General features: G+C 40.5%; 1 protein-coding gene across 4 annotated transcripts in view; it reads right to left on the minus strand.

The window, feature by feature from the left end:
• plppr5b (phospholipid phosphatase related 5b) overlaps positions 1-20,816 on the minus strand; it is a 47,761-nt gene that overhangs the window by 13,324 nt on the left and 13,621 nt on the right. For all 4 annotated transcript variants that reach the window (XM_020608962.1, XM_020608958.1, XM_020608959.1 and 1 more), the window contains 2 exons: positions 12,660-12,792; positions 2,872-3,122 (listed from right to left, as the gene is read on the minus strand). In XM_020608962.1, coding sequence (XP_020464618.1) covers positions 2,872-3,122; positions 12,660-12,792 — 384 coding nt within the window. The remainder of the gene's footprint in view (positions 1-2,871; positions 3,123-12,659; positions 12,793-20,816) is intronic.

The raw sequence follows: 20,816 nt of genomic DNA on the forward strand, positions 1-20,816 counted from the left end.
TTGCAGTGACCTCTATATGTATGCCGTATGTGTAAGCTGATTCAATGCAATTAAGAGCAAGGAAAAATATAAACATCATGTGTAGCCAATTTTCATCGGTTAATCATAACAGCTGTCAGGTTTGCTCGGCCGCTCTGCCTCCCTCACCTTTCCTACTGTCTCTTGCCCCATTACTCTTATCACGTTCACCTGTTCCTCACTCCCTTATCACCAGCTGCACTTGATTAGGTTACTCACTATATTACCCGGTTTCACTCCTCAGTCACTTGTCCGTTCTTTCGAGGCACTAAGCCAAATTTACTTTGTGCGTTGTCATTGTTATTGTATGTATTTATCCCCTAGCCAGCTACTGTTTTGTGTTTCCCCGATGGACTGTTCCTCCAGATTGTGGCTCCACTCTCTCCTCCCAGGCAGGTCAATGCACAGTCGCCTATCTTTTTCCACTATTGCCTTCATCTCTCTGTCTCTACCTTCAGTAACCACCATCACCATCGACCAGCCCAGGAGTGACCCCACCTACGCAGCTCGGCCCAGCTCTCCATCTCCTCACCTCCTGTGGTTGGTCAAACACCCGGTTACTACTCATCTACAGGACTACGTATCATTTCCCTCTGTGTTTTTGTCACTCCCTTGTTCACTGTGTATAATAAATCACTGTATGCACCGAAGCCTGCTACCTGGGTCCGCCTCTTTCCTCGTTTGCACACTGACTGGAGCGAACGGCTCCTAACAGTACTATTCTTAACCGGTTCAGATCTTATCTCACCAATAGAAGTTTTACTGTTAATATTGGTACCTGTTCGTCATCCTCAGCTATCCTTTCCTGTGGTATCCCCCAAGGATCTGTGCTTGGTCCCATTTTGTTCTCATTGTACATGCTCCCACTGGGATCTATCTTAAGGAAATATGGCCTTTCTTTTCATTGTTATGCCGACGACATTCAGATATACTTACCATTAAAGGCAACAAGAGGGATGTCATTACAGCCATTGTTTGTCTGACAGACTTGAAATCATGGTTGGCACTTAACTTTTTAAATCTCAATGAAAATAAGACTGAGTGTATGCTATTTGGTGACCTGGCGAACTTATCTGCTCCTGACCAGGGTCTGGGCCCCCTAGCTTGACATCTGAAGTCAAGTGTAAAAAATCTAGGGGTAATGTTTGATGGTGACTTGAGATTTGACAAGCAAATCAACTCAGTTTTCCACCTGAGGCTGTTAAGCAAGGTCAAGTCATTCCTTTCTTTTAATGATTTCGAGATTGTAATCCATGCTTTTATCACTTCTAGACTTGATTATTCCAATGCTCTATACTATGGTGTTAACCAGTCCTCCCTCGCTTGTCTCCAAATGGTGCAAAATGCTGCTGCTCGTCTTTTGACAAGTACTAGGAAATTCGAGCATATAACCCCGGTACTGGCTTCTCTCCACTGGCTTCCAGTCCATTTTAGAATTGATTTTAAGTTATTGATTTTTGAGGCTCTTAATGGTTTAGCACCATTTTACCTCACTGAATTAGTGCATTGGCACAAACCTACAAGGTCCCTCAGATCTGTAAGCCAGTTTCTTTTAAAGGTTCCTAGGGTCAGATACAAACGCTGGGGTGACCGTGCTTTTACTGCTGCAGCCCCTAAATTGTGGAATAGTCTACCTCTTAATGTTAGATCAGCTACTGACCTGACTACTTTTAAATCAGTGCTTAAAACATATTTATTTAGCTTGGCTTTTAATACACAGTAGGTAGGGCCTGATGCATTCCTTTTAATCTGATTTATTGAACGTATGTCATCTGTGTGTCTGTGTTATTGTGCTGTTTTATTTTTATTTTTTTTTTTTTTGCACTGATCTTATTTATTCTGTTTTAGTCATGTATTGTGATTTTATTCTGCCATGTAAAATATTTTGGTCAACTGGATGTTGTTTTTAAAGTGCTATATAAATAAATTTGATTTGATTTGATACATGAATTTATTTTGAACGGTACAAGATAACATTTCAGATAATATACCTTAAAGTATTGCACTTCTGTGAGCTTTACTTTATCTTTTTGAATCTCTATGTGTTTTTGTATTTTTGCTGTGTGTGGGATGGAAAGGTATTTTAAATATGTGTAGAGTGAATGTAGTACATTGTGCTTTGTGCATTGTACAAGTTAAAACACTGCAGTAATCCTGAGTCTCCACATTATGGGGTAATTACAGCCTCATTACAAAAAGCCCAGATGTCGTACAGCTGTGTCTTGCACTGGCAGCAGCAATTTGCACTTCTGTAATGACAGAGACAATGAGAGTCTGAAGAGTGGTAATCATCATCTCCTCAGAGCTGCAGGGTTGTGAGCGTGTGTGTCTGTATGTGCCCTTGCCCTGTGTGTATGAAACTGTAAGTGCAAAACTGCATGTACAATATGTCCTAAACACTGATTGGTCTAAAGCTGTGCATCCATCGCTCATGGCCACTTGGGCAGATGCTAACCCTAACACTGAAAATCAAAGCAAACAGACAACCAGCAAGAGTAAGAGTTTTTCAATTTTCGATTTTTTTTGATTGTGTGCACTGGGGTTAAAGGATAAATCCATAGTGGTTTCAAACTTCTAAACAATGTTGGACTTGTAGCCAAAGTACGATGGATCAGTTGAGAAGAAATGCTAAGAAGGAAGATTAAGTGTTTCAGTGCCACTGGTGTTTTCAATCAGATTCTCAGATTTTGATTATGATCATTATGATAATAAGACCCAAGCTTGAAAAAACAGTAACTATCCATTTATAAAGCTATGTAAATGTACTACTGACAACTGTGAAAAACAGCTTCAATAGGCATATTTTAGCTTAACCCACAGTACGGGCAGTAAAAGCAGAGTAGTGTAACTCACAGCAAGGTAGAGTGCAGCATAGATACTGAGTGCAGCTTCCTTGGATGGGAAAGTTTTGCGGGCCCGCAGGATGTCATCCTGGTTTCCTGTGCAGGCCTCTTGGTGGCTGATGTAGCGCAGAGCCTGCTGGCAACCCAGTGCCGTGTAGTTTGGTTTACAGACCGTCAGGAAGTACGGTGCAAGGTTTCCTGTCACTACCTGGCCTGCATTGACAAAAATGTCAACAGTGAAGAGGCCAAAGGTGTAGACTCCTAGGAAGAAAAAAAGAAGATATTACAGGGGCGACTGTGGTTCAGTGGGTAGAGCAGTCATTTCCCAACTGGAGGGTTGGCGGTTCGAATCACAGTGCCTGCAGTCCACATGTCAAAGTGTCTTTGGGCAAAACACTGAACCCCCAAGTTGCCCCTGATGGTTAGAGCCATCGGTGTGAGTTGGTGCCGCAGATGGCTGCCTCAGTTTTGTACTGGAAACAAATTCCTTGTGTGCAACATACTTGGCCAATAAAGGTGATTATTATTATTATTAAGAGGGAGGGCACATGGGGTAGGCAGCATTTCCACCAGCAGCAAAGTTGGTATGCAGACTGAAAAAAGTGGAGGTAATTAAAAGTAGTAAACCGACCACCAGTGATATTAGTTTGATATCTTGATATCAAGAACTATATAATTTTCTGTAAAATTTCAATCCACCATTGAAATCAATCAGCCTCCAAATACCATATTAGCCTGAACATAAGAGGAGGCCTTTGTCTAAAAATTAGGTTTGTAAAAACAGGGGTTGTATTACATTTAAGGACAATTATTTCTTCATAACTTTTTTCACTGAATGGCGAGACTGGTGTAAAACTGTCTCCAACAGAATGTGTTGCATTATGGATTGTTCATAGCCTTAGGGCTGTATCAGCCCATTTCTTTCACTTTTTCAAACCAATGATTTGACGTTGATAGTCTCCTCATGCTTGAGCATCTATGCAAAGGTGAGACTGGAGAAGGATTTGAACTTCTCTCTGTTTTTTTCATTCTTAACACAACAAGTTCTGTCACTTTTCATAAGAAAAACCTGTGTAACAATGTCACAGTTCCAGTCTCTGTTATTTTCTAGGACATATTTACTTCATTCAACCTCCAAATGTCCCAAGACTTCTTTCCTTTTTGTTTGTCCTCAGTCACCTGCACTTTTCCCATTGCCTGGTCCTGAATTTCACACCCACCACACCTGTCTCTTATTCCCTCATCAATTGACCAATGTTGTATACTAATCTGTCTTTCCTGTGTCTCTGCCAAATTATCTGATGTACTCTCCACAGCCTTATCATTTCAGCCACCTGGAATGTCCTTTGTCCTCATGCTCTTGGTGGATGGGTTTACAAACCTGTTTCTGGATTCTGCTATAGCTAGCTATCTACTGTGGCTAGCACAAGGCATTCTAGTCATCTTCACATTCAAGGTCCCCAAGCATTAAACATGCTGGCCTCCAGTTAGATTCCCAGTTAGGTTTGCCTGCAGTTAGCACTGGAGCAGTCTGTTTTAGCCTGGCCCAGCCTTTTTTTCTAGTTGACTAGCCTCCAAATTACTGTATTCTGCAGGTAAAGATATAGGTAGATCTTTTTGGCATGTCCTGAAGTCTACTAGGCCTTAACATGCCTCACCTGTAAATAGTACCAGGCTCCAACCTGAATCTCAGACAGCCACCAGTTAGACTCCCAACCAGTCAGCACTGGAAAAGCCAGCCTAAAGGCAGCTTAAAACACAGCTAGTTTCAGTCTTTTGACAAAAATATATATTAGTTTCAGTCAAAATTTTAGTCTTTAGATTTTTGTTAGTTTTAGTCTAATCACCATATGACTTTAAAACAGTGAGATCTCTGCAGTGAACATTTAGAGATTATTTATGATTGACTGCCCACTTTAATCCTGGAACTGACTCATTCCTTGTGACAGCAATACAAGAGATACCCAACTGAAAGAAATGTTAATGTTAAATCTACATCCACTGCATTTCATGTTAAATTACTCTACTGTCTCATATGGGGTGCTGCTGCATTTTTGTAGTTTATCTCAGCTGTTATTTTTTGTAATTCTCTGGATTGTAGATAAATTGGTTCATAAAAATGGTTCTCCCATGAGGTGTTAACGACAGAGACAGAGGGCCCTATCTTTCAACAAATGCACTGCGTACGGTGCAGGCAGTGCATCTGTGTTTCCTAATTTCTTAACTGCGCAATTAACATTTTCATGATGTGCGCATCACATTGCCTTTTTACTAAGCAGCAGTCAGTCAACTTTGCGCTGGCAGGTGTGTCCGGATAAAAATGGGGTGTGTCCATGTAAATTTTGGGTGCTAATACTGGTGATATGAAGGTGCACAAAGTGGTTGCACCACTGACCAGCAAAAACCAGGTCTGTGGTCAACAGTCAAATCATAATTGCTAGTTAATGGGCGCTTTGATTGTGTAGTGATGTGTGCCTGTCTAAGTGAGTGCACACTGCTCATGCACTGTGCTTAATATACCCTGGGACACGCTGCGTATGACATGCAAAACTTAAAAAATAAAAAGATCGCATTGTGTTCATTGGGTGTTGTGCACATCAATATATGTGTATTTATAATAAATACCATTTTGATAAGTCACCATGCGCCTATATTTTGCACATGAGCAGATCGTTCAACCTGGGAAGTTCGGCAGTATGCTAGAAATTCACCAAATGTTAAGATTCTCAGGTCTTTTTTGGAAGGAATGGACACTGTGTGCTCCGGACCAAGGACGAAAAGGACCATCCAGACTGTTACCAGCATCAAGTTCAAAAGCCAGGGTCTGTCATGGTCTGGGGTTGTATCAATGCCCTTGGCAAAGGCAACGTACACTTCTGTGATGGCTCCATTAATGCTGAACAATACATAGAGATTTTGGAGCAACATATGCTGCCTTGCATTTGCGTCATACTGTCTGCATTAACCTCTAGAGTCCCTGCGTCCTCATATGAGGACCGCACAGCTTGGGTTTCCAAAGCCCGTCATACTGTCTGCATTAAGCATTACCAAGGCTGTGGAGTAAAAGGTTGTGAGTGCTGGACTGGCCTGCCTGCAGTCCTGATCTGTCCCTAATAGAGAATGTGTGGCACATTTTGAAACACAAATTGCATCAATATAGACCCAGGACTGCACCATAAGACTTGTTTGGAAGAAGAATAGGACAAAATGACACCTGACACACTTAAAAACCACTTGGTGTCCTCAGTCCCTAAATGTCTTTTAAATGTTGTGAAAAAGAACGTCAACATCACATCGTGGTAAATGTTTTACTGCCCCAACTTTTTTAGAATGTGTTGAAGCCATCAAAATTGAGGTGAGTGTTTATTTATATACAGCAATAAGTAGCATAGATAATGGATGGATAGATAAAACCCTTTGATATCTAGTGTGGTCAGACAAGACATTGCACAAACTATGTCTTTCTCTTAATGTTACTACCAAGGGTCATTGAGCCCATTTGCCGTTAGAGTCAGTCAGCAATAAGATTTTTGTTATCCTGGTTTAAAATACAAGACATTTAGAGTGGTTGTGTAATGTGAGCTGCTGCAACAGAGGGAAAAAAATCTAAACAAGTCAAAACTGGTCCAAAATGTCTTTCAGTGTCTACTGCAGAAACAAACTGAGAACAGAATTATCTGACAAGCAGCCAGTAATTACTACTGTCACAGATAACAAGGAACTAAAAATACAAAAAGTCTGAAAAATGGTAATTACTAGAGACATACATTTTAAACACTTCTAAAAGCCTGATGAAGATCAACACTCTTCTCACACAGGACTATCATGAAAACAGTTTCTTTAGCTATTAACCAATTTTGTGTGAACAGAAATAACAAACTTGATATGACATGTGTTATTAATTATGCCAAATATGCTTGCCATATTTGTTTATATACTTTAAAACTGTAGGCTTTTATTTTCTGAAAAGCATACCAAAAAATGACTCAAAACAAAAAAATGATGGGGTTACTGACTTTACAGAGTTTAATGCAATTTATATTCTTGTACAGTATGTAGCTACTTTCTAACATCACTGTGACATTTTTCAATAGTCCTATGATATTTCTCTATTAATCAGCATTGTATTTACCATTATGTATTATTACTATGGTTTACTGTGACCTACATACCACTGTCCTAGTTGTAAGCTAACTCAGTTGTGTTAGTCTGCTAATCAGCAGTTTTCAGCTGGTTAACTTTACTGCAAGTCACATAGTTTACAGAAGGAACTAAAAGGCAACTGGCTTCCCATTTTCTTCACAAAACAGCAAGGATGGGACATAAATCATTCAGCTAACTTGTATTTTCAGTGTGAATGATTCCCTCCAGCACCAGACAAAGTCTGTTCAGCATGGCACACACCTGTAGTTCCAGTCACACTGTGGCACTGCTGTAAACAGGCCTACTGTCTACAGGGATACATCAATACCAGGGATACAATCCCCTGCTGCTCATCCATGTCAAACACACACACACAGTGCACTGTCTACTGTAACGGCCACTCAGGTGCCAGCATGCATTCACACTACTCTTAACCAAACCAGAAAGGTTTAAAGAGCTTTAAGAGAAATAATTACGTCCCTCCAACAAGGGTCTGGTAGTGTGTCACACTGAATTATCAAACAGTTGCCTAGTCAGACCTCTCTCTCACACACACCAAGAAAATTGTTCACCAGAGAATTGTTTACCACCAACACACACACACACACACCCATTTAGATATACCGTTCACTCAGACAGGAGGATCACATATGTATACCCAATAAGCATGTGTACTTTAAGCTCTAGAGCACATAGACATGTGGCTACCCAGTGGTTCTGCAGCAGATCCCGGCATTGTTCGAAACAGCCAAACTGAATTAGACTTAATAATAATAAGCATTTTTGGGTCATCCCTCTCTGTGTGCCCAAAGCCAGGTAGGATTAGACGGAGGGGGTTAGCTGATCACTGTAATGAGAGCCCATAAGACACAGAGTGCCCACATTTACACATTCATGTGGGTGAAAGTAGGACAACTTCACAATGATGAGCTGCACTCAGTGAGTGAGTCACATGACATTTGACAAAATCTATTTGGTGGTTGTTAATAAATGAACATGTCAGTGTCTGGAGCCTCACACTGCTCTTTGAGGGTGAGGAAGGAGAAAGGAAAAGCACACATTATCAGGTGATCCAACATAAAAAAGTGACACTTTGAGAAGCCTCTTTTCCATGAAATCTTTACCAATTTTTCTTTGACTAGCTTGTTGACAATGGATCAATGGATACATTACACCTAGAGATCTGGTTACATTGGGCCCACGATAGGCCGCCACCCAGGGTATTGTTCAAATGTGGTACTTTATTTTTTAACTAAAATTCCACATTTACAATATATGATTCTAATAAATGATGCAATTTGCTTGATTTCAAAGCAAAAATCATGGAGTTTGATGATTTAAATTATAAGCTAAGAATAATTTCTGAGTTTAATCAGTGCCTCTTCACATCTTTTTTTTATCAAGACTGTTGAACTTGGATAAAAGCTGTGTTCATGTTATTTTTTCCTTACAGCCAGTGTCATAACACATTTCAGACCAGAGAACTAATAAGTTCCACAATCACTCAGGCTACCTTCATATGCCCGTCTGCTGACCTTGACTGACCCAAACCTCCCTGTTATCCACTAAGACAAGGCCCTAATATTGTTTTAAAAATGTTCAACCAGAGGCTGTGAATGGACATAAGCAAGAATCAAGGGACCATGCACTAGATCTCTAGATATTCTTACCAAATATTAGGATCTTGTGTTTCATCATGAGAGAATATGTTACCGAGTGCAGTGGTGAATTTCCCTGATGTGTTTATAACTGTTTGAAGTACAGTGGAGGGTCAATGGCACAGATAGGACTAACCGACTAACAGACATTGACGGTGAGTAGAGGCAATTCATTCTAGTTTTTAGTTTCTGTATGGGGAGTGTTGAAAATACTGTTAATACAGAAAATGACTGGCCTTACTGTTTAAACATAATATAAAATCTGAAAAAGGTTGATACTGGATCTTAGTGGTATGTCAAAAGCTGGGAAAAAACAATTGCAACATTTTAAACTATAAGAATTGTATAATAATATACTAACTAATATACTAATAATATAACTAATTATAACTATAAAAACAGACAAGAAGACATTACATTTCAGAAATATAAGGAACTGATCAAAATTTCAAATGGGTGTTAAAACAAGTTTAAGTATGTCTTGGAGATATGATCTAAACAAAAATCTTTATCATTTTCCTTTCCTCTAGAAAGATCTTCCTGTATGTTCCCTAGGGCTCGTTTCACATCTAACATTTATGTTATGTGAACTCTTACATAATGTCACTGACAGAGGAGGCTGTGAACTTCCACAATCTAAAGTTCATGCAAATAAAATGCATAAAGGTAAAAAATACACTGCTACATTTGAGTGTGTAAGAGCTCCACAACCCCTGGCTGTATTCTAAATATAACCTTTCTAAAACAGCATGGTCTTATGAGTCATTATGCAAAGCAATGCCAGGCCTGAGTGAAGGGGAGGGGCTGCAGAGTTGTAAGATGGCTGTGTTCACATGATTCTGTGCTGTTCTCCAGCAGAGGTAATGCTGGCAACAAGTGTGTGCTAATCGGGGACACACAAAGAAGTACATATACGCAGCCGAAGCACACACATGGAACATGTCACATGTGTACAGTGATGCACTGATATTAGCAAAAAGAAGTGGAGAGGCCAGAAACACACCAAAGAAAGGATCTGCGAGCTCAAACCCTCAGGCTTGTACATGAGGGCTGTAGGACACAACAGAGTATTTATGCTACATTATGCTTGTACTCCACAACATTTCAGGAAAACATTGTCCTTTGTATTGCCTTGCATTTATTTGAAAGCTACTGGTTACTTATCAGATTAGAACTGTGCATAAAAAAATGTATCATAAGATCACAAAATGTCATGCATTTTTACAGAGAAACTCAGTGGTTCCCAACATTTTATACTTGTGACTCCTTACAAAAAAAATCTGTGTCAAGTCCTTGTCACATTTCATAATATGGGCTTTTATTTTCCTGCCAGCGCAATTTCTGTGTCATGTCAAGGACAAAGGGTGGTTGTGGAGCCAAGGGAGAGAGGACCTCTTGTTCTGGGTTGTTCTTGTAGGATTTGCAAAGCCTTCTAACACCACATGAAAATAAGTTATACATGTATTAACTGTGTAACTTATGTAAAAAGATGTTCAGGGTTCCAGTGCCAGCAAACTGAAATGATTAACTATGACTCTTCAAATGCAATCAGTCACATAACCTACAGAGAACACAAACAGACAAAGCATAGAAAAACAATGCTGTGGATTAGTGGAGAACTAGCTTATCAACTGCTGGGTTGTACGGGACAGCTATGCTGCCTTACAACAATACTTAGCACACATTTGGAAGTTAGTAAGCATTAGAAAACAAGAATTACTATGCACAGTACATAGCCTGTTTTTTTAATCAAGCTAGATCCGTGGCCAGTAGCAGTACAAGAAGCCGGTGCTGATGTGGAACTGATGAGGCTGTGTGTACTGAAGGAATTGCACCAAATGTCAGTCTCACATGATCCTGGCTTTGACATACCATCATGAACTCCATTATAAGGCCCGTTCTCCCTCTCTGTTCTAAAACGAGCACCGTATAAGACTGCATTTTTTGTTAAAGATGCAGCAGCAGTGAAGTCTCTTCACATGCACAGATGCGCCCAGGCATAAAAGCTAACTCTGTTCTTCTTCCCCTTAGAGAAACTGGAATCCCTGAATGGAGTTTGTGCAACATACACAAAACAAAGGTTCATCATGATGAAAAACTGAAGTGCAACCAAAACCTGTGACAAAGAACAACTCACTAAATTATAACCACTCAATCTTGATACTACATATTACTGCACAGAGATAATAGGACAAACCGTTTAAGAGCATTGCTCAAAATGTCTGATTTTTTTCTCTGGATATTTAAAAATCAGACATTTGCTATTAAAATGATTAGGAGACATAGTGCGCAATCTGTAAAAATGATAGGTTGCTCCTTAATTATCCTTTAAGACAGTATAAACTGCTCCATGAAGGAAGAGACAAAAGACAGAAGTCAATAACTTACTGTGTGTCTCCCAGATAAACTGTGGGAAGTTGTTAAGCAGACAGCTCAGAGAGCTGTTATGACTGACTAATGCTGCGTTTCCACTATCGAAGCCTATCGAGCAGTATACCCGGTACGTCGCCCTGCATAACCTCCAGGATTGATGCGGACCACAAAGATACGCAGGAAACTCAGCAGCTGAAGCTGTCAATCCTCCTTCTGCTTTGTAGAGGAAAGTCACTGCACAGCGCTGTTTAAAATTGACATCAATTAACACTGAGACATAATCCTTATGCAGATACAACACTCCACTAGTGCATAAAATATGATAACAAATTCAAATCTCTTGGAGATGAAAGGAGGTTTAGCCTGGAATGAACAGACTGATAACATTAGTGCGCAGCATGAATAGCATGCTGGATGTGTAAATGTCAGGGTAAAGCCAGGCCACCAAGTGGATTCCCACTCAGGGATCTAGGTAATAATCCGCTTCTTCAGCTTTATCTCCTGCTCTCACTTAAGCATGAGAGAGGACAAGGAGAGGCCAACGTCTGCAATTTGTGTGTTCCACAGACCAACTCTGTGTCTTTTGCTGTTGCATCTGCAGGAATGACTGCATGCATCTATACTGTCTCTGCCAGTAAATGCTGCACAGTATAGATTTGCAGGAAGGTGTGAGTGCATGTGCTATAATGTGCATTTGTTTCAGAGTGTCATAGTTTACAAAATTTTCTGACATTTATGGGTTTTTCCACCTGCTTCTGTAAGTACAAATTGTGTGGAGTGGGTAGATCTGTGTGTAGCTAGATGAACAGTCAGATAACAGCTACTGTACTTACAGGGGTGCTATGACTGCCATAAGATAAATACAAAATAAGAGTAAAACTAAAAGTCATACAGGGATGTTAAGGCATGAAACTGGCTAACACGTCACTGTACTGCATGCAAGAGGATTTTCAGATCCATTTTTGCTCCACATTTAATTCAGCAGAGCCTCAGATCTGCTTGCCATTTATTACTTATTTCACCTTGATGAATAACAGTTGTGACATTATAGCATTAGCATAATAGATGCTATTTAATTGCTTTGTAAGTGCTCCCTAATAAGGGCTGTTGTGCTCCATTCACTTACATGGTACTAATCTGTTAGTATGACTGGTTCTTGCACAAATCAAAAAAATGTATACAGTAAAAAAACATTTAAAAAGTGAAATGACAAATAAATGTGGAATAATGGTACATTTGAGAATCCATGAAAATTCAACAATTATCTGATACAAACTACTCTATTCACCACAGAATAGAGGTTTATGCTGCTCTGAACTAATTATAAACAGGTTTAGTAGTTTCCAACTGCAACTAAGCCAATTCTATCCAGTGAAATCAGTTTAAAAAGTTTAAAAAATGCCTAGAAAAAGCAGGGAAGGTAATGAATAAATGTGAACCTAGCCTGCATGTCTTAGGACTCTAGGAGGAAACCGTTTGAAAAACAAAACAAAAAAGTTCCATATCCCAGAGCGGATATGGGTGGTTGTGTCAGAATAAAAACAAACCAAAAAAACTACCTAAACACAGTGCAGTACAAATACTGTAATAGTAATTACAAATTAAACATAAGCTTGGGACTTACCAAGGAAGCGGAAAGTCCTGCGCACCAGCGGGTTGAGATAACAGCAGTCGCCAGTGGCCACCGTCTTCTCTGAGCGGATGAACTCTTTGGATGTGTACTGGATGAGGAACAGCACGGTCTCCGTTATCGTAATCTGGCACGAACAAAGGCCAGAGGCACAGAGAGGGAAAAGAGTATTCAGATGAGCTGACTGGTGGTTTATCAGTGAGTCAGAGTTGCTGTTGTTGGCAGCATCATTTTCTCACGCTTTGTCACACAACCCTAGAGCTTGTGTGAATGTTTTCTCAGTGGGCTCCATCTGTACAGACATAGCTGTGGAATACACAGGGGCATATGGAAGCAAGAATGTCAGATCACTGTACAGAGAGACAAGGAGCAAAGGTGTGTGTGTCTGCGGCTGCGACTTTTTTTTTTTTATGACAAATGTGATCTGACATAGTGGTTAGTGTTGCTGCCTCACAGCAAGAAAGTTCTGGGTTCGGGCCCCGGCCAACCTGGTGCCTTCCTGCATGTTCTCCCTCTGCCTGCGTGGGTTTTGTCCGGATACTCCAGCTTCCTCCCAAAGACATGTAGCTTAAGTTGACTGGTGACTCTAAATTGTCTGTAGGAGTGAGTGTGTATCTGTCTCTAAGTGTCAGCCCTGTGATAGACTGGCAAACTGTCCATGGTGTCCAGGGATTGGCTGCAACCCTATGCGGTAATAAATGGTCTAGATAAGGCTCACTGCCTTCTAACTTACAAATACCTCAACCTCCAAAATTTTATTTTAAAACATGTTACATAATTTGTGAGCACTGAGAAAAGTTCTCACTGATCACTGAGACTCCATACTGAATGTCAGCCAGAGCCACGAGAAGTAAGCCTGCTGATGGCACAACAACAACCCCACCTCAAGGTAACTGAGGTGTATTTTTTGTATTATTACAGTCTTACAGTCTTTTCCTGGTCCCTGCCGCCCACAGCATGCTTAGTTTTAATTAATGTCAGCAATACAAGCTTTCCTGATTCAAGATTCAAGATTTTTTTATTGTCAATTCACTTTATGTGCAGGACATACAGAAAAATCAAAATACTGTTTCTCTCTCTCCTAATATTGGATGCCCATACCATTTAAGAAACTAAAATAGAATAAAAGTTGAATAAACATAGAATAAATAGAATATGAAGACTGAAATAAAGTAATTGGGATAAACTAAATGGTACAACCTAATAGGCTATGGTGAAACTCAAAACCATGTGCAAACAGTGACAGTAGTGCAAATAATAACTAGAAGATTGTCAGGTGGTCAGCATCACCAGTTGGTGATGAGATGCATAATAGCTTTTGAGATGCACATGGAGAGTAGTGCAAATGACCAACAGCAGCAGATATGATGTTAAAAACCAGTCAGCAGCAGATTTACATATAATATAACAAAAAGTGGGAATGTATTGAGTTAGTGCAACAGCAGGGGTAGTCTTTTTATGTTCTGTGGTGGGTCACAGTCCAGGGGCAGAGGTGGGGAGGTAATGGACAACGTTTCAGCATCCTCACAGCCTGGTGGATGAAGCTGTTTGTAAGTCTGGTGGAGTGGGCCTGAAGACTCCAATACCTTCTTCCCTGAAGGGCAGGAGTCTGAAGTGGGAGTGTGGGGGGTGGGAGGTATCATCATCAATGTTGATGACTCTGTGGGTGATGTAGGTGTTAAAAATGTCTGTAAGGGAAGGCAGAGGGGCACTAATGATCTTGCTGGCTGTTTTCACTATGCGTTGCAGAGTCCTTCTACAGGAGGCAGTACAGCCTCTGTACCACACAGTGATGCAGGCAGTGATGACGCTCTCAATGGTGCCCCAGTAGAAGCGCGTGATGGGGGGGGCACTAGCTCTCCTCAGTTGTTCCCTTTAATATTTTATATACTGTGTACATAGGTAATAAGAGTCCAGGTGCTAAACTGTCCAGCTCTGTCACTCACAGAAAACATTTGGTGCATTATGATGTGAAAAGGCCATGAAATGTTTGAGTAGCTAAAAGATTATCAAGCAAAAATGGAAAAGCATTTCACCTTCAAACCTAAAGCAACTTGTCTCCTCACTTCCCAAATACTTAGAGAGAGCTGTCATAGAAGAGGTGATGCAACAAAGAGGTAAACAAGCCTCTGTCCCAACTTTTTTTAAATATGTTGCTGGCATCAAATTGAAAATGAGAATGTGATTTCCAAAAAACAAAAGCATTTTTCAGTTTTAACATCTGATATTTTCATTCAGTCATCAGTATGCAACACTGTCATCAAGTTCCTCTTTAACTTTCAAACTGATCAGCAAAGCACCAAAAGGCCACACATGTAAACAGGTGTCTCTTCCTCGCCCGTTTATGAAGTGTCTCAGAGTAGGAAGTCCCTCCTAACTGGCCCAAAAGTTACAGAATGATGCAGTTGAGGTCCTACCTTTTGCACTAAGAAGTAAGACCATTTTATCAGCATTTCTAATTTTTGAAGTAACTTTTAGCTCCACAAAAAAGTAGGAGAGCTGAAGGTGTCTGAACTGGTTAGGAGCTGCCAGCAAATGGCATTCAGATTCTGTGGGAGGAGAGGTGGTTTGTTAACACTGAATGACATTGAGCGCATAATAAAATACCGTATGGACAAAAATTGAGTAGCTTTGTAGCAGATCTTGTGCTTGTGCAATCGTTCCTTTAGCAAGAAGAGTACAAACATGCTCCACAGAAACTGGAACTTCATTAAAACAAAAGGAAAGGTGCAGCCTTATGACAGTGATGTTCTGTTACAACCAACAATTCCATTTGTAGTAAAACACCACTCAGCATGAATTAACAAAAAACAAGATACATTTATGCAAATCACTGATGTGCCTGGATTTCTTGGGAGTCACTAATGGCACGCACATTTAACTCATTGCCTTGAGCACCAACGAGGATGTTTATGTGAAGTGAATAAGTTATCACAGCAAGTGGTTATGGATGAGAACTACTAATCTTTGATTTAGTGGCCAAATGGATCCATGCATGAGTCAAAGGTCCTCAGTGGGTGTGGACTAAAACTTTTATTTGCAAACAACCATGTTCACCCTGGACACATAGCTTTGTTATTTTAAAAAAAATGGGACAATGCTGATGAGGAAGATTTCATGCAGTGGACTCACATTACAAGTAGCTTTCCATTAACTTAGACACTAAAGAAACTGAACTGAAATAAAAGCTATTGCTGAGGCATTTAATGATTGTGTTATCTTCTGTAACCTAGGTTTTTACAGCCTTTACTTTACAAGTGGTGCCGATATCAGCATTTCAGTTATCCCACTCTCTAAAATTACAAACCTCAACTGTCAGAAAAGCTACAACCTTTCCCTGTAATGTAGACTTTGCAGCTCTGAGTGTTGTGAAACAGTGATGTCACACTCGTTTTTAGGATTTCTCCAAGATTTTAATAGCGAATTCTACAATCTGAACTGAGATGAAAGCTTGGAATATTAAACAGTTAGCAAGCTGTGCAGTTTTTGGTATTAAAATAACTCTGTACTTTAATCTTATTATACGTTGCTTGTGGTTTATTTTCTACCCCCACATGTCATGCTGCTCAAAGCCCCAAATGAGAGTTTTGGGAGCAATTTACTGTGAAAAAATGGCTGAAGGCAGCAACAGAAAGATTTCTCTGTTTTATCTGCAGTTTTAGCAGCGAATTGATTATTATACTGGTTACAGTTCACCGTAGTTCACATGTATCCGAGGCCATATTTTTAAGTGGTCTCTCTCTGATGCAAACAAACAAGCATTTACATCAAAGTCCCCTATGATTTTTTTTTTTTGTGCTACATGTGTTAGTGGCCTGTGATATTTTAGTTGATCGCAAATAGCATTATAAAATTACCATTATAATTATAAACGTGTAGTATTATTATTATGTGTCTTGCATACTAGTGTTGGACACTATAGAAGCCACAACATACTGTCTGTGATAACACTAAGAATGGCAAAAAGTGGTTGAAGGGCTGTCTGATTTCCAAAAAGCCTAAGCAGCACTGTGACAGCCGCAGGCCATTCGTCCCACTTTTTTTTTATCAGCTTTAACACAAGCTGACATACAGTAGCCACAGTGGCAATGCACTACTAGTTCTATCCCTTAACTACCTCCATGGCCTCTCTCTCTGCACCTCACTCACTGTAGTCACTGGCTAGGCCAACATGACAGGGCCAGGGTGAATTGTGCTGCCTATTTACTCAACTGTTCCTCTGGTCAGGACTGAACTTGTTCATTCATCCCGTTCCTCTCCATCCCTAAAGAAATGTGGTATACAATTGGGAAACTGGAGATTGCTATGATCAGGTTTTACTCCATTTTGTTTAAAATTCCTTCATTTACTGGAGTGGAGTAGTAAATAACGGCGTGCTTCAGTTTCCACTGGAACCAAGATGATCGCTACTGGCTCTCACCCGGCTGTCGCTCACACTGTGTCTGCATAACCGTACATTCACACCGATCCGGCAAAAACGCAACCCCCTGCTGTGTTTTAACACAAGGGGCTGCGTTGGTCAGAGAGTGAGGGGTTGCAGGGGAACAGCCCCTCAGACTTTCATTTTCACACCAATCTGTATCAGGAGGCTAATCTATCGTCATCAGCACTGCAAGACAGAATGTAGCCAACAGGGGAAGACACTGACGCTGAACCAATATTTGAGGAAGATGTTGATGGACAGTACTGTATGCATACCTCCAGAAACCCTTTTCACAAGAAAGTTCAGTGTCCAATATGTCTCCTTTTACAGGTTAATTGAGTTTGCAGTGGCAACAAACTTAAACAGGAGCGAGTGAGATTGAGATAGTGCCTGACATCTGAGCTCACTGATGCAAAGAGAGTCCAGGGACAAATGGGGAGCGGAGTTTTCATTTTCAGTCATGCAGGGAGAAATAAAGTCTCCAACCTCTGGAGTCCACAGTGATTCATGGATGTTATTTTGGAAAAAGCTACAACCAGGATCCTAAATCAAGCGGCAACCACCACAGCTCAGGTGTCAACGTTCAAGAAAACGCTTTCTTTCAGCTGTAGGAATTGTGACAGGGGCAAAGGAGAAAGTAAAGTGATGTTACAGAGCAACTAAATCCACAAAGAGAAGAAGCTGTGTAGATGGACAGGTCAACCAAACACCAGGCTGTAATGCTGTTAAAGCCCAGCTATTAATGGCAGCCATTTATTTCCCATGTCTGACTACAAGTTAGTGCTTTTTGATTATTCCCTAACTTTAAGGAAATGTTTACTATCTTATTAGTGGTCTGTTCATTATAACCTAATTTTAACATGAGCCACCCATCCTTTCTGACATTTACCCAGAGGCATTGTGGCAGCAGCAGGTTCAACCTGATCCATGAGCTTCTTTTTTTAAACTTTAGCAAGTTTTTGACCCTAAACCCAACCAATGCTTAACCATAATGTTTTCACACAATAAAACAATAATCAGTAATCAGCAGTAATGTGCAGGTTTTGTAAGACACAGACAAATACTGTTGTCCTTCTGAGAGAGGTGTCAGAAATTAGTACAGTACAAATTTAGTTTTTTTTTGTTTGATGTTGCAAAACTAACAATCTTGATATCTGTTTCTGTCATACAAATGTTATAACTACAGTGCAGTGATGTCATTTTTTTCTGAAAGCTATCCATGCCACGCTGATACATAACAGGTAAATAACAAAATCCATTGATATTCAGCTCAGTTGTAAAAACTACAAGGCCTATGTTAAGACAAGAGTGATGAGTGTCCTGAGGACTGATCTCATTTCTTACACTTTCCCTATCCTTCACAATGCCAACCCGAAATCCACAGGCAGGAGATGAAACAACAAGGTATTTCAGACCACCTTCCCTTTAATCAAGTGAGTAATTTCATAACCGGGTCTTACAGTGTTGTTTCAAGACAGAGGATATTACCTGCTGTGAGAATTGCTTGTTGGTGGGAGTGCTGGGCAAAACTCAGTCCCACTAAAAACTATTCTCAGGCTTTTTTTTCTTTTTATTTATTAATGACTGCTCTTTTACTCTTCTGTAAATATATCAATTCAAAATCAATTCAGCAAACATCTTAGGGAGAACACAGTTACAATTCAGTTAAGCTGGTTTCTTCAACTCGCCCTATTCTGATATCCCATAATGCCTTGCACCCAGACAGGTTCTGGTGTAGAGAGTATCACGTACATCTATGAGAAAATAGTAACACTACATATTGTCGGCCATAAAATTAGATATAGTGGCAATTGCTGTACTGCTCCAGGCTGTAAAAATGAATCTGGGGAAGATAAGGCTCAGAATATTATACGGTCATATCACATTTCACCGTTAAATGAGCCAAAACACCTCAAACTGTGGCCGAGTTTTTGGCATCTCCCAAACCATCTAGCAGAAATTGTTCTAACCGTTTTAAAGAAGATAAAGTATATTTCTGATAATAATAGATGTGTAAAGTATCTTTCTGATAATTATGCATATGGACAGAAATAATGCTACATTTTAAATGAGATGAGCTATCGGTTATGAGCTTTGGGTCATGACCGAAAGGGCAAGATCCCGGATACAGGCGGCCGAAATGAGCTTCCTCCGCAGGGCGGCCGGGCGCACCCTTAGAGATAGGGTGAGGAGCTCGGTCACCCAGGAGGAGCTCAGAGTAAAACCACTGCTCCTCCACATCGAGAGGAGCCAGCTGAGGTGGCTTGGGCATCTGTTTCGGATGCCTCCTGGGCGCCTTCCTAGGGAGGTGTTCCGGGCATGTCCCACCGGGAGAAGGCCCGAGGGAAGACCCAGGACACGCTGGAGGGACTATGTCTCTCAGCTGGCCTGGGAATGCCTTGGCATTCCCCTGGAGGAGCTGGAGGAAATGTCTGGAGAGAGGGAGGTCTGGGCATCTTTGCTTAGACTGCTGCCCCCACGACCCGGTTCCGGATAAGCGGAGGAAAATGGATGGATGGATAGATGAGCTATCGGTGAAATAATGTATATACAAATGGTCTGAGTGAACAGCACAGAAATGAAGTCTCTGTATTATGTTATATACACTACGGCATCCTGTAATCAAGCTAAGCCCAGTTTAAAATAATAGAGTTATACCTTTGTTCTATTGTGATCCTCCATTTGATGATGTGTGCTAATGTAAGCCTCATAGAGTTACAGTGAGCAGATAATGCACAGCCGTTCTCAGGCACTGAAAAATGTCATCTCTATTTTATCATACTAATGTTCACATTGACCAAAGGAGCTCCCCCGCATTATGAATAAACTTTTTATGCCATAAACACCAGTGTTAGAGTCATCCTCCTACTGTCCAAACCTGATACCCTCACCTGTGCTGCAAAACAGAACCTTTAAAGTGGCCGTGTTTTGGGGGACTGAAACCAACAGAATAGCACTGTAAGCACTGTCAATCTAGCTGACAGCTGTTACATCCCCACTTGAGAACAAATCCCCTCTGAAATCTGTTAGATTTCATTTTAGTGCACTGTGAGGTTCCCTGCCTGACTATTTTTACAGCAGCTAGTAATTTCCTTCATTTTCCTCAAAGACCTAAAACATTCAGTCATGGCATAACCTGTCTCACACCTGCATCCAGTTCTTGTCTATTTCAGTATCTGTGGGTGGGGAAGTGCGTATCTGTCTCTTCTAATACAGATCTCAATCAGATGACAAAATTAACACTGCAAACACCAAAAGCAAAGGGTATGACGTAGAATGCTAACATCTTCTACTCAAACACTGGACACGTTTGTACTGATTGCTTGTCTTCTGAGTCAGATTCCAAGGTCTCAGCTATTAAAATGACAAGTAATTGATCAGAATTATCTTTAAGGCAGGTGGATACAGACTTTTCCTTTAACCAGTATCTCCTATTTCATGGCTGGAAGTGAAGATGTGATGTTGATGTAATGCAATGTATCAGCTAGACTTCAGAAATGAGCACAGGGAACACGCATCAATACATCAAAAGCACCATAAATGCCATATGAGGAGGAAAACACCTGTGAAATGCCACGAATCTTCAGGGTTTCAGCCAGGTATAGCAGACCATTATCCTGTCAGTGTCGTTGTGTCACTGACTGTGAAAGTCAGTGTCTCTACCTACACGTTCATTCAGTTACAGTGGGCCACCAAATCTGTTTTTTTTTATTAATTAACTATTTCGA

This window comes from Monopterus albus, unplaced genomic scaffold (genome assembly GCF_001952655.1).
Source record: "Monopterus albus unplaced genomic scaffold, M_albus_1.0 scaffold96.1, whole genome shotgun sequence".
Classification (NCBI taxonomy): domain Eukaryota; kingdom Metazoa; phylum Chordata; class Actinopteri; order Synbranchiformes; family Synbranchidae; genus Monopterus; species Monopterus albus.